The sequence below is a fragment of the Sander lucioperca genome, chromosome 20 (assembly GCF_008315115.2).
Source record: "Sander lucioperca isolate FBNREF2018 chromosome 20, SLUC_FBN_1.2, whole genome shotgun sequence".
NCBI classification, from domain to species: domain Eukaryota; kingdom Metazoa; phylum Chordata; class Actinopteri; order Perciformes; family Percidae; genus Sander; species Sander lucioperca.
In genome coordinates, this window is record NC_050192.1 from 24,566,242 (window position 1) to 24,592,293 (window position 26,052).

Sequence of the window (26,052 nt, forward strand, 5' to 3'; positions counted from 1 at the left end):
CGTCTTAAGTTTGCCAATGACCATTTGGATGATCCAGAGGAGTCATGGGAGAAAGTCATGTGGTCAGATGAGACCAAAATAGAACTTTTTGGTCATAATTCCACTAACCGTGTTTGGAGGAAGAAGAATGATGAGTACCATCCCAAGAACACCATCCCTACTGTGAAGCATGGGGGTGGTAGCATCATGGGTGTTTTTCTGCACATGGGACAGGGCGACTGCACTGTATTAAGGAGAGGATGACCGGGGCCATGTATTGCGAGATTTTGGGGAACAACCTCCTTCCCTCAGTTAGAGCATTGAAGATGGGTCGAGGCTGGGTCTTCCAACATGACAATGACCCGAAGCACACAGCCAGGATAACCAAGGAGTGGCTCTGTAAGAAGCATATCAAGGTTCTGGCGTGGCCTAGCCAGTCTCCAGACCTAAACTCAATAGAGAATCTTTGGAGGGAGCTCAAACTCCGTGTTTCTCAGCGACAGCCCAGAAACCTGACTGATCTAGAGAAGATCTGTGTGGAGGAGTGGGCCAAAATCCCTCCTGCAGTGTGTGCAAACCTGGTGAAAAACTACAGGAAACGTTTGACCTCTGTAATTGCAAACAAAGGCTACTGTACCAAATATTAACATTGATTTTCTCAGGTGTTCAAATACTTATTTGCAGCTGTATCATACAAATAAATAGTTAAAAAATCATACATTGTGATTTCTGGATTTTTTTTTTTTTACATTGTCTCTCACAGTGGACATGCACCTACGATGACAATTTCAGACCCCTCCATGATTTCTAAGTGGGAGAACTTGCAAAATAGCAGGGTGTTCAAATACTTATTTTCCTCACTGTATATATATGTGTATATGTATATGTATATATATGTATGTGTATATGTATGTATATGTGTATATGTATATGTGTATATATATGTATGTATATGTGTATATATATATATATGTATATATATGTATGTATATATATGTGTATATGTATATATATGTATATATATATATATATATATATATATATATATATATATATATATATATATATTATATATATATATATATATATACACACACACATATACATATACATTCCTATGAATACAGGGCTGAGGTCATATAACACGACGACGCCCCCATGCGGAGTAGAGCAGCGTTACAGCAATAACTGCTAAACATATTCGATTCGAGTTTTGATTTCCAATCAGAAATTATCTGGACTTTGCTCTTCCATTGAACCCAGCAGCTACTCAGCAGTTGCTGTCTTGTTTGGAGGTGGAAGGAAACCCAAGGAAACGGAAAAGAAGAGCGTCAAAATTATGGAGTCAGAAATATTGAAGATCATCTGCGCCAATCAAGGATCAATTCAAACTGATTATTTGATATTGAATCTTGGCTCAGGCGATTCAATTTATGATATCATTAATGACCGAGATAAATTTGCTTTGTGTAGCACTTACGGGCAGCCGAAGGTGGTGGCCAGGACCAGACTGAAACTGTGCAGAGTCAGAGAGTGTCCGGGATCATGCAGGGCGCTGCACCTGTGTAAAAAGTTCCTCCTCACCGGATCTTGTCCGTTCACTCGGTCGAGGTAAAAATGTTTGCTAAATGTATGATGCCTAATAGGAGTCATGAGTGCTGGACAGTTGGAGAGGCCTATGACTCCTTCAGTCTGACATATCTCAGTTGTTTTTAATTGTTGTTTCATTGTTGAAGTTAAAATTATCGTTTTCTATATGCTATAAAGCTGGTCAATGAAGAAAACACTGTCACCGGTTTCTTTTGGGCGTTGAAGTTAAAGGCTTTGACACAGCTGGTGCGTCAGCGTCACTGTGTCGAGCAACGGGATCTGTTGGTCCATACTGTATGTGTCACACGTATGCTAATAGCTCCGTCGAAAAACAAACATGGACACGTAGTCACGTTGCTTTATAGGCTAATTTAGCTAGCACATTGAAGTCTGACGGCCCCTTATACTTTTTAGGTAGCTTCAAATGTAAAATAATGCTATTTACAGTTCAATTTAAGTGTTGGACCTTGTGGAACTTCATGGAGTTTTCCTGGAAACCTGTGTAGTGTAACGTTTGTCATTCTTTGTGCTAAGATAAGCTAACCAGCCGCTAGTTTTAGCCAGAGTGATAGAGAAAGACATTTATATCTCTATGGCTCTGGTTATGTTACATATTTACCATACAAACATGAGTGTAATCAATTTTTCATAACTATTGTCAAATAAATCATATTTCCCAAAACGTCGAACTATTCCTTTACATTTGTCCAATACTGTAACGTTAACGTTATATATAATGTAAACTTCTATGACCTCCATTCCACAGTAACATTAGTGTTAATTAGCAGTAGCTTGCTAGCTGGGTTTCACAGTTGTGGTGCAATGGTGACCATTAGCCCTCTTAGCATGTCCCCTGGAGATAGGGTTTGTATCTTCAAAAAAAAACTCTTTGCAGCTGCACGTCAACACTATTTGCAGATGTTAGACTTGCCAACCAACACAGGAATGCGAAACATTCATATGAATTCAGTAATATATCATTTTAACTAAATTGTAGTTACAAAACATAATGGAGGAATGTATTCTTTTACAGAGCAACTGTATGTTTAAAATCATACTCATGACTGAACTATGTGTATTGTGTTCATGGATGACAGGACAGGATGCAGATTCTCCCATGAGCTGGACTCTGATCACAATGCGGGGTTACTGCGAGAGCATGAGCTGGAGAGTCTGAGCCGGGCCGAGCTGTGCACACTGCTGCTGCAGAGCGACAACTGGCTTCTGCCTGATGTAAGTTTCACTACATACACAGGATTCATCCAGAGTGGTTTTTCAAATCAGATTGTTAGATCAGTCAAAAAGTAAATCAGAGCCATAAACTGTTGCCTCAGTTATGGAAGGGTACACAGTAGGGATTAATATTTTTCCTGAAAATGAGACATTTTCTGATCCGGTTGCAGAAGCACACTATTCCAGGTTTTTAAGGTATAATTTTAGCTATAGTCAAAATGCATTGGTCATATTTCATGCAAAACTAAATACAAAAAGAAATGTGCATAAACGTATGGGTTCCCAACCTGACCGCTTTAATGTATTTGGTGGTATGAATAAGGCAAAAGAATGCCATGTATGTTAATCAACATTAGAATGAACAAAACATAAACTCTGCACGCAGCTTAAACTTTGATTTAGCTGCAAGGAATATGAAATTTCAAGTTGATTTCCTGTAATCTGTCTGCTGAGAACAGCCTCATGGAAGTGATATTTGTCATTATATAAACAAACGAAATGCGTTAAAGAACAAAATTCATTAAGGCAAATAATTTGGCGTTTTCTGACCTGGATTTCACCGGGCGCAGCTGGCATTGGACCACTTTGCTGCAGTAATGCGGCCGCCGGAGCTGACCGCGGCCACTCTAGGACTTGTGCAAAGGACTTACTTATTTCTGTAGTGATACTTATATTTTGGACTTATCAGCCTATTTGGGTTATGCTTAGAAAATAACTTTTTTATAAGAATCCCTAGAGTTCTTTAGAGTAACATTAGTTTGTTAACTTCATCAACACTTAGATTTAGCTGGATAACATCTGTATTTGTCATCTTAAAGGAGTTGGTCACTGAAAAATTAAATGTTGTCAGTATCACAACAGCAATTTCCTGTTTTGTTGTTTTCCAACCCATTTTCCTTGATTGTAACCACCTTTTCTCCCTATACCAGATATGTCATAAGTACAACAATGGTGGTGGGGAGTTTGGCCTGTGTCAGGAGGGTTTCGCCTGCAAGAGACTGCATATCTGTGAGAGGTTCCTGAACCGCGACTGCACCTGCTCCAAGGCTCATGATTTTAATGCTCCACAGCCATACAAGAGCCTGCAGGAGAAAGGCGTTCCTGAAGACCTCACTCATTCCCTGAAGTCTGCTTATGCAAACATATTGGCTTTGAAGTACACTGACAGAAAGCAACCAAACTCTTCCACCAGGGAATTCTCTGCTAACCCTGATGGACTGAACAGAATGCCAAGGCCTGTCAGAGGTAAACTACGCCAGCTGCAAAACATTAAAACTGTTTTCTAAAATAACTGTAAAATGTATACTTTACAGTACCCTTTTTGTTTGTTTCCTTTAGATAAAACTGAGATATGTATGTTCTTCATCAAAGGACACTGCATGCATGAGGGTAAGTAATGAACGATACATCATAGAACATCATGCAAAACAGTAATAATTACACTTATTTTATACTATAGAGTTTAGAGCATATCACGTCCTCATCATCAATCTAGTTTCTATGACGATGTCTTCTCAGAACGATGTTTTAAAGCTCACGACAAGATGCCGTACAGATGGGAGGTCAGAGAGGACAATCAATGGACCGCCTTGACTGATAATGAAAATGAGGCGATTGAGAAGGACTACTGTGACCCTAAAAACACATACAGGTACTCTCTACTCACATTCAATGAGATCGTAGTTCTGGGAAGATGTAGTGCTTAAATTGAACCATCTCAATTAACTTGAAGTATTTTCTGCAGATTTATTTTCTTGCTATTTCTTCAAAGAAATAGTTTGGCATTTTGAGAAATGTGCTTATTCACTTTTGTGCCAAGAGTTAGAGGTTTGAGACCACTCTCATGTCTGTACGGTAAATATAAAGCTACAGCTAACAGTCGCTTAGCTGAAAGGAAAACCCCCAGTATTGATGTAATGTTTCAGCAAACTGTTATATTTGTTTTGAGGCAACGCAACACGTTACTTGCTGTTAAAATTAATTGAATTGTATGAATTAATAGTTATCTATTCTGCTGTCTTTAGTCAGCACCCCTACAGCACCCCACCTGTGCATTTTGACACAATGACCCGTGGATCGAACAAAGTCCGACGACTCTCTACCACAAACTCTTTGCTTGAGCCAACCTTCATCCACACCACTGAGTGGGTTTGGTACTGGGAGGATGAGTTCGGAAAGTGGAACATGTATGCTTCAGCTGTGAGTAACTGGAGTTATTTTTAGTTTAATTTAGTGGTGATAATCCAGACATGAGGAAATGTCACAGTTTACAGCACAACACACTACACATACATGCACAAAATATAACCAACTTAAAGTCTATAAAAAAACTGTCATCAGAACATAACTGTTGTTTAACGTATGGTGAAGTGCGGAGTTCTGCATTTCCTGTGTCCTGTGAAAGCTGCTCTCGTCAGTATTTATTATAGAAACAATGGAATAGTTATGAAATGTTATATGGTATATATTCTGAAATGGAGCTGTCCCAGTCTCCCCAATCTGCAACATTATATTATAGCCAATCCAGATATGCATTATCTGACCATTATACAGCTGATCAAAGTCTGAAGTCATTACTCTCCAGTAACGCCACGTCATTGAAAACCTTATAAACATTGAAACAGTTCCTCATAGATAACAGTGCGAGTTAGCAAACAGTAGAGCTGCATTCCCAGCTTTGCTCTGAAGTGGAATTTATACATACATCCATTATCTGTAGGGCTGGGTATCGTTCAAACATTTTTGTTATCAGTACCAGTAATAAAAACAGTATTAAGCAACTTCAGCAACATTTAGAGAAGTTAATAGGGAAAATATGCATATTTAATTTCTTGTGGAGAGTTAGATTATTATATATAGATACAGAGAAACCACTTCATAATATCATTATGCTAAATATAGTAGGGCTGCAGCTATCGATTATTCTAGTAATCGAGTATTCTACCGATTATTCATCTATTAATCGAGTAATCGGATAAGAAATACTTAGTAAGAAACACTTAGTAAACAGCAATAGTAAATATTTATTATTGCTGTGTACTAAAAAAAGGAAACCTGTCTTTTGTATATATACAAAAGACCAAATGTTAATATTTTTCACCCCCTTCCCCTTCTTGCCTCTGGCTCTTTACACTGGATATGCAAAAGAGCTGTTCACTAAGCCCAGGTAAATGTGACGGTACAAAGCTTACAGCAGGGCTTTTCAACTACACTGTTCTGGGGGGACACATTTTAAGAAGACTGAGAAAGAATAAAGAATGCAGACATCACCAGCATGATGACGTCATTCACGTGCATATTAAGTGGCCATGCTGGGGGGAGGAGCCGGTTTGTCTCCGGCAGCAGCTAAGTTTCCAAAGATTAGTAGCAAACTAATAAACAGTTAGACTACAAACCGACAGCTCTCGTTTTAGCTTGTTGGTAAAACATCGCTATTTGTAGAGTAGCATGCTGTAGGCTAGTTGTGTAAAACAGCGCGGTGGACGAGAGCAGCAGACGTTAGTTAGCTACCTTGTGTCGGGTTCGCTCCGTGGAATGGATGAGTAGACTGGGTGTTTTCTACAAAGATGATGTAGTAGCATGTTTGCAGCTTAAAATGATCCCAAACTTTCTGTCGTTTTCTGTCGTCTGTCTCTTCTCTTAGACCCTCGCTATTTTCGTCTTCGTTCATTTGTAATCTGGGCCGTCTGTCTCGTGCATAGACAGTATATAAACGTCTTGTGTCCATAGACAGTATATAAACGTCTTGTGTCCACAGAAACGTCAACCTGTTGTGTGCGCTAGTAAATATCCTCCGTGCGGAAACACAGTGAGCCGTACAACCTTAATTACATTGATTTAACGAAGCTTCGAGGCAAAGAATTTTGCTTCGAGGATTTTTTGTAATCGAATTATTCAAGTTATTCGAGGAATCGTTTCAATTCAATTCAATTCAATTCAATTTTATTTATAGTATCAAATCATAACAAGAGATATCTCGAGACACTTTACAGATAGAGTAGGTCTAGACCAAACTCTGTACTTTACGAAGCCCCAACTATTACAGTGGTTGCCTCAAGAGCAAGCATTAGCAGTAGCTATTGCGACAGTGGCAAGGAAAAACTCCCTTTTTTTGTTAGGAAGAAACCTCGGACAGACCCAGACTCTTGGTAGGCGGTGTCTGACGGCACCAGTTGGGGGAGTGGTGAATGGTGGCAATAATAGTCATAATAAAGATAGTGAAGCAGTGATCACAATGGTAGTCATAGTAGTTCATGTCATAGTAGGGCACAGCAGGGCGTTACGGGGTGTAGTGTGGCACAGCAGCCTGGGTGGACGCGGTTGGACGCGGCAGGACGCAGTCGGACACTGCGGGGAAACGCAGAGCGTAGCAGGGTGTAGTAAGTCCATAGCGTCAGCTGCACCTTTTTCAGCCCTAAAATATAGTCTATATCGACCATGGCTCATTTACGGGATTGCTCCGGTGCCGCCAGAAGATCCGCCGGATGTCCCTAAATCTTCGGCCGGATGTCCCTCATCTTTCGCTTTCTTTGTGTTGGCATTCTAAACTCCAGTCGGTTTATGGTTAACTGCTCCTCAGATCTCTGCAGGGTAAATCCAGACAGCTAGCTAGACTATCTGTCCAATCTGAGTTTTCTGTTGCAAGACTAAAACAACTTTTAAACGAGCACATGTTCCACCAGAACAAGTTTCTTTCCCGAGGCTATTTTGCAGAGGTACCATTATTGCGTTCGGCACTTAGCTCCACCCAAGAGGATTGGGATTGGTTTAAAGAAATGCCAGTAAACCAGAGCACGTTTTTCTCCTATCACAGAATGCTGTGTGGAATGCAAGACTATGCTAAATATGAAACCAGAGCCAGCAGCCAGTTAGCTTAACTTTGCATAAAGACTGGAAACAGGGAAACAGTGAGCCTGGCTCTGTTCTAGGTTAAAGAAATCAAGTGTCTACCATCAGCCCGAACGCTGGCCAATTAGCACTTTTAATATTGTTTGTTTAATCTGTACAAAAGTGTTTACAATTTGCCTTTTATTTTTTCCAGCTCATTGCTTTCATCGGCTTGAAATTCGAAAAGTTCCCATCTCGGCGGCGCAGTTTTAGTTTTCTTTGAAACTAACTGCCATATATCATGTTGTCACTCAAAAAAAACACATGAACTTTCTAGTAATGTTAAACAGTGTGCGCCGTGCACTCTCACCCATACTTCCACCACTACTGAAATGTAATCTTCACTGCGCCGCTTGGCTTGGCGGTAAATTGCTGTCAGACACTAGCAGCTCAGTTAGTTTATGTACAAACATTATGTTAATCACGTCATCATATTGCCTATTACCAGTGTTGGAAAGCTATTGGAAAGTTTAGTGAGCAAAGCTAACGTTACCAGTTATTCAACATAGCCCCCAAATAAATAAAGCAAGCTATAAGCTAATGTTATATCAACATGGCGATAATGGGGCGCCTGGGTAGCTCACCTGTTTGAGCATGCCCCCCCATCTACAAAGGCTGCGGCTTCAATTCTGTAAACACTTACATTTTCCCTAGCCATTGCACTGAAGTCAACTGTATTGCTGTTAACAATCATTTGAGTATATTTATACATTTAATGTTTTTTTTTTTTTTCAATTTTAGTTTTTGTATGCAATAGTCTCTTTGCATACCACACTAACTGGCTCCTGATTGGTCATGTTTTGAGGTAAAAACAGACGTATCTGTCTTGTGTTGCAGGCTGGTGGATGCAAAGTAGCAGACGTAGACAGTCCTACACTGGAGCAGAAGTTTCTGGATAATGACAAAGATGTGGTGGAGTTCACCGCTGGTTCACAGTCATACTCACTCAGTTTCCAGGGTAAACAGATTTCACGCAATTTTCTCTGTGTTGACAGTTTTGTGCATTTTAAAACATTCAAGCAGTTATAATCTTTTCTTTTCCTCAGACATGATACAGACAAACAAGCAGTATGGCACCAAGAGGCTCGTGAAAAGACGGCCGCTGTTTGTCTCCGCAGCTGATGTCAAAACAAAGAAAGCGAGGTACGACATCCCAAATATACTGTTGGTCCCGCTGATGTTTTCCACCTTTTGAGAAACATTTATTTAAACCACTTCACAATAAAACTAATCCTAATCCTACTTTGCTTTCTGACCACAGAAGGCCTCTAAATTTGACCGCTGTACCCGACCACTGGGACAAGACACAGATTCCTCAAACAGGATACAAGGTATTGTGAAAACACCACAATTCAATGTGCATCACAGACATAACTTCTCTACTCTTTTTGTCTCCGCTAACATTCATGCCCTGGCTTAGAAGTTTTGTGAATGTACATGCAATATATTTTAGAAAACAAGACTAACTAACTGCTAGAAGTAGCCAAATCCACGTCATAATAAAGAAATAAAATCATACCCTTAACATGGTTCAAATTTTCCAGTGTGGCCCTTAGTGAAATTGGGTTTTGACACCCCTGATATACAGCATAAAATATTGTTGACACTGTGCTGTTTTGGGAATCAGCAAAGATTCTCCTTGTACTAACAAGAAAAAAAAGTGTGATTCTGGAAAACCACAGCCAATTTCTTTACCAAAGGCCAGCAAAGGTGTATTCTGGGGCTAAACTATTAATTGGAATTTTTCAAAATTGCAATATGGGCTAGTGTAATACCCAAATCACAGGAGGCGCAATATTTGCTGGAATGCCATTCTGAATTTACCCTGGGTAACAACAATTTCTTTTCCTGTTTTCCAGCGAGTCCCCCTGCAGCGCTCCTCGGATGAATTTAAGGAGATTGAAACTCTTTTCTGTAAAACCATGAGAGGCTTTGACATTGTCCAAATTGAGAGGATTCAGAACAAAGCTCTTTGGGAAGTCTTTCAGTGGTACGTAGGTGATTTCCATGTGCTTTGTCTCGCAAACTTACAGTATTATCCATCCCAGTGGTCGTGTGTTTAAATGGCTTCTTAGCTGGGTTATTATTCTATCTGCTCAGATAACCATCACTGTCTGGTTGTTAAAGCGAGAGTATGTAACTTTTATAAAGAAGAAGCAACACATTCTCCCTCTTACAAAAGAGAAGTTGAACGTATAAGCAGTAAAATGCACCGTTGCTCAGTTGAGGGATTTTGCTGCTACAGCAAGTAGCCTAAGGTGGCTGATGTTAGACAACTTTCAATAGATATTGCCGTGTAACTGCCATTACTGAGTCAGTTCACTGACTTTATGACTTTCTACTTGTTCTACTCTTTAGCCACGAGTTAGTATGTATTATTATTCTGTTATGCTGTTGAACCAAAGTACGTATTATAGTCTCATTCTCATTTAGTATTAGCATTTTGTGAGAAAAAAGGGGTGACTCCCACAAATTGCAACAGAAAATCTGACAAATGTTTATTACTCATAAAAGTCTCCTCTATAACATGTAAAAAGTCCTAAGAAATTCAAGTGGTGGATAGTTTTGAAAAATACTGAAATTGGTGATGCCAATTTCCCAAGGGGAGACACTACAGGGGAATAGGGAAGATATTTTGAATAACAGATATCACCATGAAACTTTCCCAGATGATTACCTACATTAAGACAATACATTTTTGTATTACAAGTTTTCGGAACATTTATGTTTTATTATGCTAATTAGGAATTATCTAATTAAATATGTGCTAATATGCATAAATAATGGTGCTGCAGCATTTTTCAACTTGGACCATATTTCCTCATGCATTGGTGTTTATAGTATCAAATCATAACAAGAGTTATCTCAAGACACTTTACAGATAGAGTAGGTCTAGACCACACTCTTATAATTTACAGAGACCCAACAATTTCCCACACGCAAGCATTTGGTGCAACAGTGGTGAGGAAAAACTTTGTTTTAAGCAGAAACCCTGGACAGACCCAGGCTCTTTGTGGGCGGCATCTGTCACTGCGGGTTTGGACACACACACTGATACAGATATGGAGAAATATGATTCAGAATTATAGCAGTGGCAGTGTTTAAGTTACTAATGTGAACAAAAATATTTTAAAGATCTTTTGAAATCTTTGGTCCAGTATTGAGTGAGAACGCTGTAACCAGCAGCTGTGAACCGGGCTGCAATGGAAAATGTTCAGTGTCAGTTTGCGTCCACTAAAAGTGCTGTTTTTGCCACTGACAGGCTCATAGTATTATTATTATTATTATTATTATTATTATTATTATTGTTAGTGTCTGACAACATTATGGAAAGGATCCCTACATAAACAGACCTTTTTTTTGTTTAACATGAAACAGCCCCAAAATCACCATTGCCAAACCTACCAGAGTTCATGTAAATAAACAGTACTTTAAGCGTGTATAGAGTAAGCATAATTTCACATATAAATCGGTGAATTAAGGGTTTATTTTAACCAAACCAGAGTGTGATTGATGGCTTTTGATAGTTTTATTTTGTTTCTGTCTACTTTGAATGAAGTGTGTTTTACGATGATAAAATTACTGTTTATTTTACATTGAGATGGTGATTTTGGGGCTGTTTAATGTTAAACAAAAAGGATCTTACTCTTTAACAAAAAGGTCTATTTCTGTAGGGATCCTTTCCATAATGTTGTCAGACACTTAGAATAATAATCTGAGCCAGCCTGTCAGTGGCAAAAACAGCACTTTTAGTGGATGCAAACTGACACTGAACATTTTCCATTGCAGCCCGGTTCACAGCTGCTGGTTACAGCGTTCTCACTCAATATTGGACCAAATATTTCAAAAGATTTTATGGATTTTTGTTCACATTAGTCACTTAGACATCAATGCATGGGAAAGTGTACAAATTGGCACATATTTAATTAGATTATGCCTCATTTCCATAATTAAACAAAAGTTCAGAAAACTTGTAATACAAAAATTATTGTCTTAGTAAGTAGACTAAGTAGGCAAGGCAAGGCAATTTTATTTATATAGCACATTTCAGCAACAGTGCAATTCAAAGTGCTTTACATAAAACATTAAAACGCAGTTAGAAATAAAAACAAAAATAAAAACAGAATACAGGAATAAAAGTGCAGTACAATGAATTAAAAATAGGCACCGTCAAAAAGATAGGTCTTCAGCCTTGATTATTTCAAGAGCTGAGAGTTGTAGTAGTAATCAACTGGGGAAGTTTCATGGTGATATCTGTTAGTTAAAATGTTTTCCCTATTCCCCTGTAGTGTCTCCCCTTAACATGGGCTGCAATATACGGTATTTCAATACTTTCCGCCACTTGGATTCCTTAGGACTTTTTATATGTTATAGAGGAGACTTTTATGAAACTACATCAGTTGAAAGAGTTTCTGTGGCAATTTGTGTGGGGTCATGTTGCATAATACTGTAATAACCTGTACTAATAAGCACACATTGCTAAATGTATCAATCTGATTTAAAGTTTCTGATTTATTTTTCCTAAATATAGGCAGAAAAATCAGATGATGAACAACAACCAGGGGCGCAATGTGACTGAAAAAAAGCTTTTTCATGGCACTGACTCTAAATACGTAGATGTCATCTGTCACACCAACTTTGACTGGAGAATCTGTGGAACTCATGGAACAGTTTATGGCAAAGGTGAGTTGAAGAAACTTTCATTCTAAGCTGTTTACTGATTTTTATAACAATGTGCTGTTGTATTCAAAAAAAAAATTCTAAAATCTTAACACTTCCCAAAAATGTATTTTTTACCCCTATCTGGTGTTTAAACTGTCCATCAGTATATTTTTAGAATAGTTTACTGTGGTTCAGAAAGGTCATAGCTCCTCCCAAGACAATGGATTACAATGGATAGCAATCTGCGATGTCGGATATATATACATCGCAATCAACTCTCTTGCACCACACAGTTCAAAGTACCTATTACAGCTACGGTAGCCTTCACGCTTCAAAAAGCCGGTCTCTTGCTCTTTTCAATATCCTTTTTCTTTTTCTGGGCGAAGAAGAGGACTCCTGTTCCTGAAATTTGGATTTTGAATACGTGTGGTCCTCCATGTTTCCTTCTTCAAACTTGCCGGGGCCGGGAAGCTACGATACCCATTAGCAGCATTAGCAGCACCTGTGAGTTTATCATGTAACGGACGGCGAAAACGCAAAAGGCGGAGCAGTATGTCCTGTATGTCCCTTACCAGCTAACGTATTTCAAGATGGCACATGAATATGGAGCGTCTACCCCAGTTCATGCGAATGCAAATGTGAAATTTCAAGCCAAAAGGAATACTTGGAATTGATGGTGGTGGTAAATATTCATGAAAAACGACAAGTTTGTGAACGGGCAACACAGATTTTGATAATGAACAACTAAACACGTTAAACACTGGACCTTTAAGTAAAAGTAAGTAAATTAATCGAATTGGCAGTTTCATACATCAGTGTTTCCCGTACGTTTAAAATAACACCACATACATCCAATCCATTCCAGTGTTTCCCCTATTCACTCTTAGCAGCCCACCACAGTGAGTTCATGCACAAGGGAACGGTCTGTGGTTAGTTCACATGTCTGTATTAATAGGACAGTCGCGTACTATTTGTTAACGTCAGTTAAGAAGGTGTAGATCACGTTGTTTGTAGTCTACCGGTTACAAACAGGCTCGGTAGTGAACGACACGGTAATGTGCTGCAGATCCGGTGTTTTTAGCTGATCTAGACAGAGAATATTCAGTTAAAACAACTTCAGTTAGCTGAAGTGAATGTAACCTTGGTCTGTTTTGCGTGGACTAACTGCGTCGTACTCTCTTTATATGTAGTCTATGGTCGGACTCTGTTTAAAAAAATAGAAGATATAGATGGCTAGATAGCAACTTTATAGACTAAATGAACAGATAATTGTTCATTTATTATATATTTATTGTTTACCTAGCATCTTTGCACATGAAGTACAATGATCTTACAATAATCCAGACATCTCTGTGTCCAAACCCAGGTAGTTACTTTGCCCGGGATGCAAAATACTCCCACAGCTACACCAGTGACTCTGATGTCAAATCCTTGTTCATCTCACGGGTGCTGGTGGGAGATTACACCAGAGGGTCCTCCGACTACGTCCGGCCTCCTTCTAAGGACGGTGGAGACATAAACTTCTTTGACAGCTGCGTCGACGACGTTATATCCCCTTCCATCTTTGTTGTGTTTAAGGAGCACCAGATCTACCCCGAGTACCTGCTGCAGTACAAGACCACGCAACCGTCAACCTATTTGGTACTGCGTTAGTACCGGCGCTGAGACCAGTACCAGCACCCAAACCAGTACTACCACCCAAACCAGTACTGCCACCCAAACCAGTACTGCCACCCAAACCAACTGCCAAACCCAGCATATCAGTTTATCAACTCAGGACGTCACTTTATCAGCCCAACACATTGGTTCAATCCAGCACAGCCTCACACCAACCCAGTACACCCATTTATAAATCCAGCACAGCCTCATACCAACCCGGTACACCCGTTTATAAATCCAGCACAGCCTCATACCAACCCGGTACACCCGTTTATAAATCCAGCACAGCCTCATACCAACCCGGTACACCCGTTTATAAATCCAGCACAGCCTCACACCAACCCGGTACACCCGTTTATAAATCCAGCACAGCCTCACACCAACCCGGTACACCCGTTTATAAATCCAGCACAGCCTCATACCAACCCGGTACACCCGTTTATAAATCCAGCACAGCCTCATACCAACCCGGTACACCCGTTTATAAATCCAGCACAGCCTCATACCAACCCGGTACACCCGTTTATAAATCCAGCACAGCCTCATACCAACCCGGTACACCCGTTTATAAATCCAGCACAGCCTCATACCAACCCAGTACACCCTATGTGCAAGGTGCATATGGCCCCACAATTTAGGGATGTCCCCGCCTCTCCACCCCATCGTAGGTGTCAAATGCTGGGCCGTGATGATCCGGAACGTGCTCTGGCACCTTCGATTAGTAAATTAATCTAATTTGAAGTTTCATACATCAGTGTTTCCTGTTTGTTTAAAATAACGTCATTTATCCATTCCAGAGTCTCCCCTATTCATTCTCAGCTGCGCACTGCCGTCTGTCTGTGGTGAGTTCACATGTCTGTAATAAAAGCAAGACATTCACGTACTATCTGTTAAAGTCAGCTGAACAGGTGAAGATCACATTATTACAAACAGGCTTGGTAGTGATCGACACAGTAACGTGCTGCAGAACCGGTGTTTTTAGCTGAGCTAGACAGAGAGCAGATTCGGTTAAAAGACAAAGAAGATTCGGCAAAAATAGATCAGTGATGCTATTTTGCCCTCATGTTCTCTTTGAAGTTACCTGGAAGTGAATGTAGACCCGGTGTGTTTTCATGTGGACTGACTGCGTCGGACTCTGTTTAAAAATAGCCTTTTGCTTGTCAGTAGCTGATCATACAGTAACTTGGGAGGTAATTGTGCCTTTTGTGCTCTGATTAATTTGGCATGAAGGTATCACACCACTCATATTTAGTTTAAACAAAAACTCAACTTGATCCTGGCTGTTTAGGAAGGAGGTAATAATGAGAGTAACAGGTGAATTAGCTGTAAAAGTGAACTTGCTTTAAGTGCTGTGTAGTGGATAGAGACTTAAAGTTGTAAGAAACTAACGTGTTAAAAAATTGAGAATGGAATTTGGTGTGGTGTTGGCAAGAAAATGGAAAGCATTGGATTGACATTGACTTTTGATGTATAAATTGAATTTAAACTGTTGATTAGCTGGGCATTATGGATGCACAACTCTCAGTAAATAATAACCATCAAGTATTTAGCCAATCCATAGTATAAAAAGTATTTTATATTTGAACATGTATAAAAGGAATCCAGTTTGAATGGGCCTGATGGAGCAGATTATATATTATCTATCAACACTTAATTTCTTGCATTCTGGTGAATTTGTATGCACCTATTTCTACCTTTTTCTGCATCAATGTATGCTGGAAATATATTTATGTAAAGGAAAACACAGGTGACAATTCAAAATATAAAACTATAATGAAACATAATAGGCTCTCAGGCATTCTGTATTGCATTTAACTATTTATTCTCCTGTTGATCAACTTTTCTCAGCTCACATGTAGGCATAATTTACTCTTCCCTCCTCTTTTGCATCTTGTTGGAGAAGTAACCTCTTTAAATGTGCATGTGGCACTTATTTACCTCATGGATACATTAAACCCCTGGGTTTTTAACAGCTCAGATGTGTTTCAGCAAGATTTCTGCTCATGTTCAAAACGTTCTGCACATTCAAAATATAACTCATCCCATCTTCTTTCTCTGAGATGTGGACTGGTGATATAAAAAAAAATAAAGAAACCTTAAGATTATTAAATCATGTTTGTTATTTTTCAGAAACCAATGAATTTATGAAACGGCTGTCATTTTTGAGAAAAGGCTGCAACAAGTAAAACATGTCTTCAGTGGCAGAATGTATCACAGACCTAGATGTTTCAGTAAGTGAATATGACAAATGATTTTCTTGCAGTGTAATTTCAGTGTCTTTCTTATTTTATAAAGATAATAAAATATATATTAGATTATTGGTTTTCACGTCATGTCTTTTCAATGTCTGTACTGTTAATGGTAGAGATCCCAAGATGAATATAAATATGTCTGACATTTATTAGGATAGATCAACTATAAAACAGGAAAAATCTCCTCAGTCCTATGAATACAGGGATGAGGTCATATAACACGACGACGCCCCCAAGCGGAGGAGAGCAGCGTTACAGCAATAACTCTGCTAAATATAGTTAAGTTTCGGTTTCCAAGCCTCAGAAATGAGGAGCATCTCGCTGCAAGCCCCGCCCACATCCAAGTCAGTCTTTTTTTTTTTTTTTGGGCCTACGTCGTCTCCCCATAGTCTCCCCGCAGACTGCAGCGAGATACACTTGTCAGAAATGGTACTGAACTTTCCTCTTCCATTGAACATCGTGTACCGACAGAACTCAGCGGTTGCTGTCTTGTGTTCGGAAGGGGAAGGAAACACCTTAAGGAAACGCGTCAAAATAATGGAGTCGGAAATATTGAAGATCATCTGCGCCAATCAAGGATCAGTTGACACTGATTATTTGATATTGAATCTCGGCTCAGGCGATGAAATTCATAATATCATTAGTAACCGAGATAGATTTGCTTTGTGTAGTCCTTTCGGGCAGCCGAAGGTGGTGGCCAGGACCAGACTGAAACTGTGCAGAGTCAGAGAGTGTCCGGGATCATGCAGGGCGCTGCACCTGTGTAAAAAGTTCCTCCTCACCGGATCCTGCCCGTTCACACGGTCGAGGTAAATAGCCTATTTTGCTAAAGGTATAAGGCCTAACGTGAGTCAAATGACCGTTGGGAAGTTGGAGAGGCCTGTGACTACTTTAGAGACATTTCAGTTGTTTATAAAGGAAACTTTATTGTTAAAATTAAAAAATAGTATCGTTTCCATGTGTAATTAAATTGCTATTTAATAGCACCGTCACAGGTTTGTTTTGGCGTTTGATGTGGTTGCATTTGAGCAGTGACTGAGCAGTCGTGGTGCGTTCATGCACTGTTGTCAGCCAACTCAACTGACACATACTGCATGAATATAAAGCGTTAGATACCAGCAATAGCATAATTTTTGTTCCTGTCTTACATTACAGCCAACTGACAACAGTGCTTTGTCAGCCAACTGACAAGTATTTTTTGTATTTCTTTTGTCTTGACCTACAAGTTCACATTTTGTCAATGGCTAACTTTACGTCAAAAACAAACAAAAAAAATAATAAACTATAATAATAATAATAAACGCTAATAAACGCTATTTAAAGAATAGTCTAAAATGTGCTGAACTTCGTGGAACTTTTTGGAGTTTTCCTGGAAACCTGTTTGGTGTACGGTTTGTCAGTCTTTATGCTAAGCTAACCAGCTGCTAGTTTTAGCTACATATTTACCATACAAACATGAGAGTTCTGTCAATCTTTTCATAACATTTGGCAAAAAGACAAATATGCGTATTTCCCAAAACGTCGAACTATTGTTAATCCTTGACGACATTTGTCATATTACGTTATATAATGCAAATTTCATATTCACCTTATGACAGAAACATTAGTGGTAGCATGATCTTGCTAGCTGTGTTTCACAGTTCTGGTGCAATGGTGACCATTAGCCCTCTTAGCATGTCCCTGTAGAAAAGGTTTGTGTCATTCAAGAATAAGACACTGAAGTGTGTTTAATACCTCTTTACAGCTACTACCATAACTCATGTGTTTAGATGTGCTACTGTGTTGTTATATTTATGTAGCTCTGTCTATCATGTTTTACTTTTAAAACAGCAATACTATTTGCAGACTTTTCAACCAACATAGGAACGCATAAGAAGCATTTATATGAATTCAGTAATATAGCATTTAGCCAATTTGTACAAAACATAATGGAGGAATGTATTCTTTTACAGAGCAACTGTATATTAAAAATTATACTCATGATTGAACTATGTGTGTTGTGTTCATGGATGACAGGACAGGATGCAGATTCTCCCATGAGCTAGACTCTGATCACAATGCGGGGTTACTGCGAGAGCATGAGCTGGAGAGTCTGAGCCGGGCCGAACTGTGCACACTGCTGCTGCAGAGCGACAACTGGCTTCTGCCTGATGTAAGTTTCACTACATACACAGGATTCATCCAGAGTGGTTTTTCAAATCCGATTGTTGTAGGTCAGTAAATCAGAGCTAAAAACTGCTGCCTCAGTGTATGCAAGGGTACACAGTAGGGATATATATTTTTCGTTAAATATGACATTTTCTGACCCAAGTGCAGAAGCACATTAGCTGACCACAGCCAGTCTAGGACTTACTTCGATTTACTTATTTCTGTAGTGATAAGTATATTTTCTACGTATCAGCCTGCAGAAACCCTTGAGTCCTTTAGAGCAGTGGTTCCCAACCTGGGGTCCGGGGACCCCTAAGGGGGGCGGCAAAGATCACAGGGGGGGCGCAAGTCTTTATCTGGTTTGAGGTTGAGGTAAATAAAAAAAATATTTGCACATGTTAAACAAATTATGATAATACACTAGAATATATAATGTATACAAAAGTCTGTATAAAAACTATATATTTTTGTTCTCGCTTAAACTTGTAGGTAGGCTACTTAGTAGGCCAAACCTCCGGGACCTCTTAACCTGTGACCCTTGCTGTCATCAGGTCAGCTGCTAGCTGCTATCATCCTCGTTTTTCCTGCCACCACAGCATCACTATTTTATGAACGAAACATGGCGGAGAAACGTAAAAGTGCTGATAACTCCTCTGTATCAAAAAAGAAAGTAAGGGAAAGTTACCTCAACTTTGGATTCGGAGGTGGGGCTCAGCTTTTCTTAGACATAAGTAGGGGGGCCGCCAAGGAAAAAAGGTTGGGAACCACTGCTTTAGAGTAACAGAAGTTTTGTTGACTTCATCAACACTTGGATTTACAGTAGCTGGATAACATCTGTATTTATCATCTTAAAGGAGTTGGTCACTGAAAAATTAAATGTCACTATCACAACAGCAATTTCCTGCTTGTTGTTTTCCTTGCTTTTTGCTTTGTTTGGTTGTAACCACCTTTTCTCCCTATACCAGATTTGTCGTCATTACAACAATGGTGGCGGGGAGTTTGGCTTGTGTCAGGAGGGTTTCGCCTGCAAGAGACTGCATATCTGTGAGAGGTTCCTGAACCGCGACTGCACCTGCTCCAAGGCTCATGATTTTAATGCTCCACAGCCATACAAGAGCCTGCAGGAGAAAGGCGTTCCTGAAGACCTCACTCATTCCCTGAAGTCTGTTTATGCAAACATATTTGCTTTGAAGTACACTGACAGAAGGCAACAAAATCTTCCCAACAACACTGACGCGAACAGCGACGATGGCCTGAATTACAGAGTGAGAGGGAGAGGTAACGGGGGCAACAGAGGCAACAGGGGAAATAGAGGCAACAGAGGCAACAGGGGCAATAGAGGAAATAGAGGAAACCCAGGCAACCATCAACCGGCACAACGAACCTCTTCCACTGATGACATCCTTGCTGAAATCAACGCCTTAAATCCTTACAGCGACGATGGAATGAACGATTGGCTAAACTCTTCCACCAGTGACATCTCCGTTGCTGCCAGCGGCACCGATGTGAGCAGCGACGATGGTCAGAAAAAAAAACAAAATCCGAATAAAACTTCAACAGCTGTCAGAGAGAAAGGCGGGAACATAGGCAGACCATCAACCAGTTCCACTAATGACAACCCCGGTTCTGTCATCGACGATGCAAACGCCGAGGATGGACCGAACAGAAGACAAAGGCAAAGGCCTGTTAGAGGTAAACTACGCCAGCTGCAAAAGCTTTTATTGAAACAGTTTTCTGAAAGAACTCTAAACTGTAAAAGAAAACAAAAGCACAACACCACTTTACAATGCACTTTTTGTTTGTTTCCTTCAGATAAAACTGAGATATGCATGTTCTTCATCAAAGGAAACTGTATACATGAGGGTAAGTAACCAACAAAACAGTAATAATTACACTTATTTTGTGTACTATAGAGTTTAGAGCATATCACGTCATCATCATCATCAATCTAGTTTCTATGACGATGTCTTCTCAGAACGATGTTTTAAAGCTCACGACAAGATGCCGTACAGATGGGAGGTCAGAGAGGACGATCAATGGACCGCCTTGACTGATAATGAAAATGAGGCGATTGAGAAGGACTACTGTGACCCTAAAAACACATACAGGTACTCTCTACTCACATTCAATGAGATCGTAGTTCTGGGAAGATCTAATTCTTTTAAGGTCAAATTTTTATTGTTTTTTTAAATATTTTTGAACATATGGAACAGACAAACACAATTGAACAAGAACAACCCTCTCCCACCCCCCACCCTCTGCCGTCTCGAGGAAAGAAAAAAAAAACAAATAAACAAAAAACAGGAAACAGGAATCACACCTTGACTAGTCGCTTTCCTCTAATTCTTGTGATGCTGAGGTCATTAGGACTGATACTTGTGCTGCTGCGTTTTTCCATAGGTCTATAGTCGATGATTTGGCTTTGTTAATCCTTGCTGTAGAGAGCTCAAGCATAACTCTGTCCAGAAAATACGCCAACCACTGTTTTAAACAAAGCGAGTGTGTGGGGGGGGCAGCGCTGAGCTATCATTTTCTTGGTCGCGGTTGATCCAGCTAGCCAAATCTTCTCCCAAGTAGGTGTAATTTAGAGACATCATTAAGTAACAAAACAATCGGGTCAGTAGGAATTCGACATCCTATCACATCCGATATTATTGATGTTGTTTTATTCCAAAACTCATGCATCTGTTCACACTCCCAGACCATGTGTAAGAAAGTTCCAGTTTATTCAGCTTGGCAAAACGTGCAATAGGGAGTAGGAATGGCTTTAGAGATGTATCTCTTCTGAGGAGTCCAATATGTCCTATGGCATATGTTGAAGTGGATCTGCTGGTGATTTGGGTTCTTGGAACAGTGGGAAATGTTGTCCCAAACTGTCTCCCAATTAATTACGTTCCCCTCCGGGCTCAGCTCAAGATACTTGCATCAATTTAGCATAAATCCCGGACACTAATCCTCTCACCGGAGAATCAACAAGCCATTTAATGATTGGGTGCATCTCAAGACTGTTCCCCCATGGTACTCCATAACATTTTAGGGCTGATCTTAAGCGAAGATAAAGGAAGAAGGATGTCCTAGGGACCTCAAAGCTAGCTCTCAGGTTTTCAAAACTTAACATACCTTCATCATCGAATAGCTGGTCTAGAGTATAAATACCTCTGTCACTCCACCGGTTATAAACAAAAGGTTTGTCACCAGTCATTAAGTGTATGTTGTGCCAAATTGGGGTGTTCAAATGCCACTTATTGGTGTAGCGTAGTTTCTCCTCGACCTGTTTAAAGTTGGTCAATGTGTTGGTGATAATAGGGCCATAGGCTAGCATACACTCTTTTGGACACACACCTGTAAAGGCAAGGTCTTGCAGTCTTAGACTTCCAGTGAGGTTTTGCTCTATTTCTCTCCATGGAACTGTAGATGAGGGGTCTATCCACACTCTGAGGACCCGTAGCTGAAAAGCTCTGTGGTACACTTTAAGGTTGGGGAGGGCCAGGCCTCCCGTGTTTGTGGTACGTTGCAGAGTAGAGTATTTTAGCCTAGGTTGTTTATTATTTAAAATATACTGCTGAATTACGGTATCAAGTTTCTTCCAGAAATGTATTGGTGGGGGTAAGGGGATCATTGTACTTAAGAAATTCACACGAGGAACTATGCTCATTTTAACGACAGCGATCCTGGACTGTATCGATACCGCCAGCGCAGACCAATTGGCCAGATCTCTTTGAACACTACTTAGTATAGTTTCATAGTTGTCCTGGACAACTTGCTGTAGCGATGCGTGAATGGTGATGCCCAAATATGTCATTTTGCTTTGGGTTGGTATTGTATCACTAATACCTGTCTGTTGTTCAACAGAAGAAGATTAGATTTATTCCAGTTGATTTTACAGTTGGAGATTGAGCCAAATTCGTTAAAGATCTTAAGAATTTTTGGGACAGAGTCTTCAAGGTCAGAGATGTACAGCAAAACATCATCTGCAAATAATGATATTGAGTTGTTATTAGATTTAATCTGGACATTACATATTTTATTTTGCCTTATGGCTTGGGCTAACGGTTCAAGAGAGATCGCAAATAGCATGGGAGGTAGCGGGCATCCCTGTTGCGAGCCCCGTGCGACGGGGAATGCCTGTGAATTCAGACTATGGCGGTGGGATTTGCATATAAAGTACGTACCATGTCAATGAATTTGGCTCCCAAACCAAGCCTCTCCATTACTTGCCACAAGTAGTTCCACTCTAGGCGGTCAAAAGCCTTTTCCGTATCCAGTGATTAAACTGCTGCCGTTGTCAACCGATCAAGGCTGCAGTAGACCAGCAACGCCCGTGTTCCAAGAGATGAAATTACTGTTTTTGTCAAAAAAGGATTTTTAGAAATACGCTTATTCACTTTTTTGCCGAAAGTTAGAGGTTTGAGACCACTCTCACCCGCAACGCACCATACCACACCGGGAGCGTCTCAGAAGTGGAGCGTCTTGCTGCCCAACTTGCAGATTTTATTAGTATTTTAAAGTACTAATAAAACATGTTTGTTTAGCTAGTATCTACCTTCCACTCCAAGCACTCCTGCAATTAAACTCCATCATGCCTTCTCTTTTCTGGTGTTGTCCTTATAAAAAGCATCTGTGGTGTTTATATTATTATATTTTTCCACCTCCAAGTTGAATCTCTCATAGTCCGTGGTGTTGTAGAGGAGACATATGGGATATTGGGTGGTCTCTTTTGGTAAATTGACTGGGTGCTCTAACTGTTTTACTTCCTGTCCGGCGGTCCCAAAAGCCCGCAGCTCGCATAAAAATAGACCTGGCACGTATCTTTAGCGGAGCGGAGAGCCGCTTCGCGCATGCTTCTTGGACGCCCCGTGACGCAGGTGGTGGAATATCAAGCATTGACTTGAACGGCCGTGATTGCTCGCGGTGGTTGCGGTGCCTCCAGGACGCACCGCAGACGCGCCCGCTGGGAAATAGGGGTCATTGTCTGTACGGTAAATATGCTTCAGCCAACAGACGCTTAGCTGAAGAGGAACTCCTAGTATTGATCTAATGTTTTTAGCAAACTAATGTGCTGGTAAAATGTAGTACATACATACATATTTACTGTCAACATGAATTGTATGAATTAATAGTTATCTATTCTGCTGTCTTTAGTCAGCACCCCTACAGCACCCCACCTGTGCATTTTGACACAATGACCCGTGGATCGAACAAAGTCCGACGACTCTCTACCACAAACTCTTTGCTTGAGCCAACCTTCATCCACACCACTGAGTGGGTTTGGTACTGGGAGGATGAGTTCGGAAAGTGGAACATGTACGCTTCAGCTGTGAGTAACTGGAGTTCTGCCTTTCCTGTGTCCTGTGAAAGCTGCTCTCATCAATATGTTTTTATAGAAACAATGGATTATTTATGTAACGTGATATGGTATATATTCTGAAATTGAGATGTCCCAGTCTCCCCAATCTGCAACATTATGTTGCAGCCAATCAAGGTATATACGGTATTATCTGACCTTTTATACGGCTGATCAAAGTCCGAAGTCATTACTCTCCATTAACGCTATGTTCATGCTCATATTGGACTGTTGAATTAAGGGCATTTTCACACCTATAGTTTGTTTGCTTTGGTCCTAATCAGTTGATGAGTTTGTAAACTTGGAGTGATTTCCCCTTGGTTCGGTTTTGTTTCATACCTGGAAAAATCCAATATTGTGATATCTGATTTTCTCCATTTCGCCCAGGCCTAGTCGGATGTATCTGGGGCGGGAGCAAGAAAGTAAATGCAGGGAGAAGGTCCTGTGTTGACTAGTGCATATTTCTTCCATCTCCGTGGTCACACCAGCTCATTTCATTTAAATCATCAGACATTGTTTTGTGAGTGACTTTACTACGTCTGCTCTGGTCCCCGAGACTTCGTTCTGCTCCAACTTCAGCGGTGGCTAGTTTGACCACGGAAATGTGAGACGGTTAGCTTGACTGCTGTCTATTTCTGTGAGAGAAACTTGCAAGCTGCTACAGTTTGCATGTTCTACCGCATCGCAGATTGCAAAACACACCTGACTACAGGAGACATTAGCTCAGACTTGTGGAGTATATATAGTTGGTGCAGTTCGAGGTCAAAGCACGTTTTCACCACAAATGAACCGCTCCAGAGTTCGATTAAAAGCGCAACGAGACCACCTCCTCAAGCAGGTCTCGGTACGCTTAATTGGTCCACTTTTGGTGCTCACCCGAGTGCAATTGCTGCATTCTCACCTGCCCAAACGAACCGTACCAGCGAGGCAAATGACTTCTAGTGCGATTCAACCGAACTAAACAAGGCAGGTGTAAAAGCGCCCTAAGAAAGAAAAACATTTAATTCTCCAACCCTCAAAGTTGAGCCCTTCTTAACAGCAACGGTAATTCTCTTTTTGCATACCATACTAACTGGCTCCTGATTGGTCATGTTTTGAGATAAAAACAGACGTATCTGTCTTGTGTTGCAGGCTGGTGGATGCAAAGTAGCAGACGTAGACAGTCCTACACTGGAGCAGAAGTTTCTGGACAATGACAAAGATGTGGTGGAGTTCACCGCTGGTTCACAGTCATACTCACTCAGTTTCCAGGGTAAACAGATTTCACGCATTGGATCTCTGTGTTGACAGTTTTGTGAATTTTAAAATATTCAAGCAGTTATAATCTTTTCTTTTCCTCAGACATGATACAGACAAACAAGCAGTATGGCACCAAGAGGCTCGTGAAAAGACGGCCGCTGTTTGTCTCCGCAGCTGATGTCAAATCAAAGAAAACGAGGTACGACATCCCAAATATACTGTTGGTCCCGCTGATGTTTTCCACCTTTTAAGAAACATTTAATTAAACCACTTCACAATAAAACTAATCCTAATCCTACTTTGCTTTCTGACCACAGAAAGCCTCCTGGTCAACTAAATTTGACCGCTGTACCCGACCACTGGGACAAGACACAGATTCCTCAAACAGGATACAAGGTATTGTGAAAACACCACATCTGGACTACAGGCAGGCCAGTCTAGTACCCGCACTCTTTTACTACGAAGCCACGCTGTTGTAACACGTGCAGAATGTGGCTTGGCATTGTCTTGCTGAACTAAGCAGGGACGTCCCTGAAAAAGACTAGTTGCTCCAAAACCTGTATGTACCTTTCAGCATTAATGGTGCCTTCACAGATGTGCAAGTTACCCATGCCATGGGCACTAACACACCCCCATACCATCACAGATGCTGACTTTTGAACTTTGCGCTGATAACTGGATAATCTGGATGGTCCTTTTCCTCTTTGGCCCAGCAGACATGACGTCCATGATTTCCAAAAACAATTTGAACTGTGGACTCGTCAGACCACAGCAGTCCATCTCAGATGAGCTCGGGCCCAGAGAAGCCGGCGGCGTTTCTGGGTGTTGTTGATATATGGCTTTGGCTTTGCATGGTAGAGTTTTAACTTGCACTTGTATATGTAGCGACGAACTGTGTTAACTGACAATGGTTTTCCGAAGTGTTCCTGAGCCCACGTGGTAATATCCTTTACATAACGATGTTGGCAGGGTTCGTACGGGTGCTTGAAATCCTTGAAAATGCTTGAATTTTGATGTTGTGTTCTCAAGGTTTGAAAAGTGCTTACATTTTGGATAAAA

The 26,052-nt window shown here is 40.5% G+C and overlaps 1 protein-coding gene and 1 pseudogene across 1 annotated transcript in view; both read left to right on the plus strand.

Moving 5' to 3' along the window:
• The first annotated feature begins 1,257 nt into the window (after positions 1-1,257).
• The window catches only part of LOC116054499 (protein mono-ADP-ribosyltransferase PARP12-like), a 32,952-nt gene continuing 8,157 nt past the window's right edge, over positions 1,258-26,052 (plus strand). Inside the window, exons 1-10 of the mRNA XM_031306066.2 lie at positions 1,258-1,315; positions 16,797-17,071; positions 18,279-18,414; positions 19,376-20,102; positions 20,223-20,273; positions 20,386-20,518; positions 23,553-23,727; positions 24,886-25,006; positions 25,096-25,192; positions 25,311-25,389. Of these exons, the coding sequence (XP_031161926.1) occupies positions 16,800-17,071; positions 18,279-18,414; positions 19,376-20,102; positions 20,223-20,273; positions 20,386-20,518; positions 23,553-23,727; positions 24,886-25,006; positions 25,096-25,192; positions 25,311-25,389 (1,791 nt within the window). The 5' untranslated portion in view covers positions 1,258-1,315; positions 16,797-16,799. The remainder of the gene's footprint in view (positions 1,316-16,796; positions 17,072-18,278; positions 18,415-19,375; positions 20,103-20,222; positions 20,274-20,385; positions 20,519-23,552; positions 23,728-24,885; positions 25,007-25,095; positions 25,193-25,310; positions 25,390-26,052) is intronic.
• On the plus strand, positions 1,319-15,545 carry LOC116054498 (annotated as a pseudogene).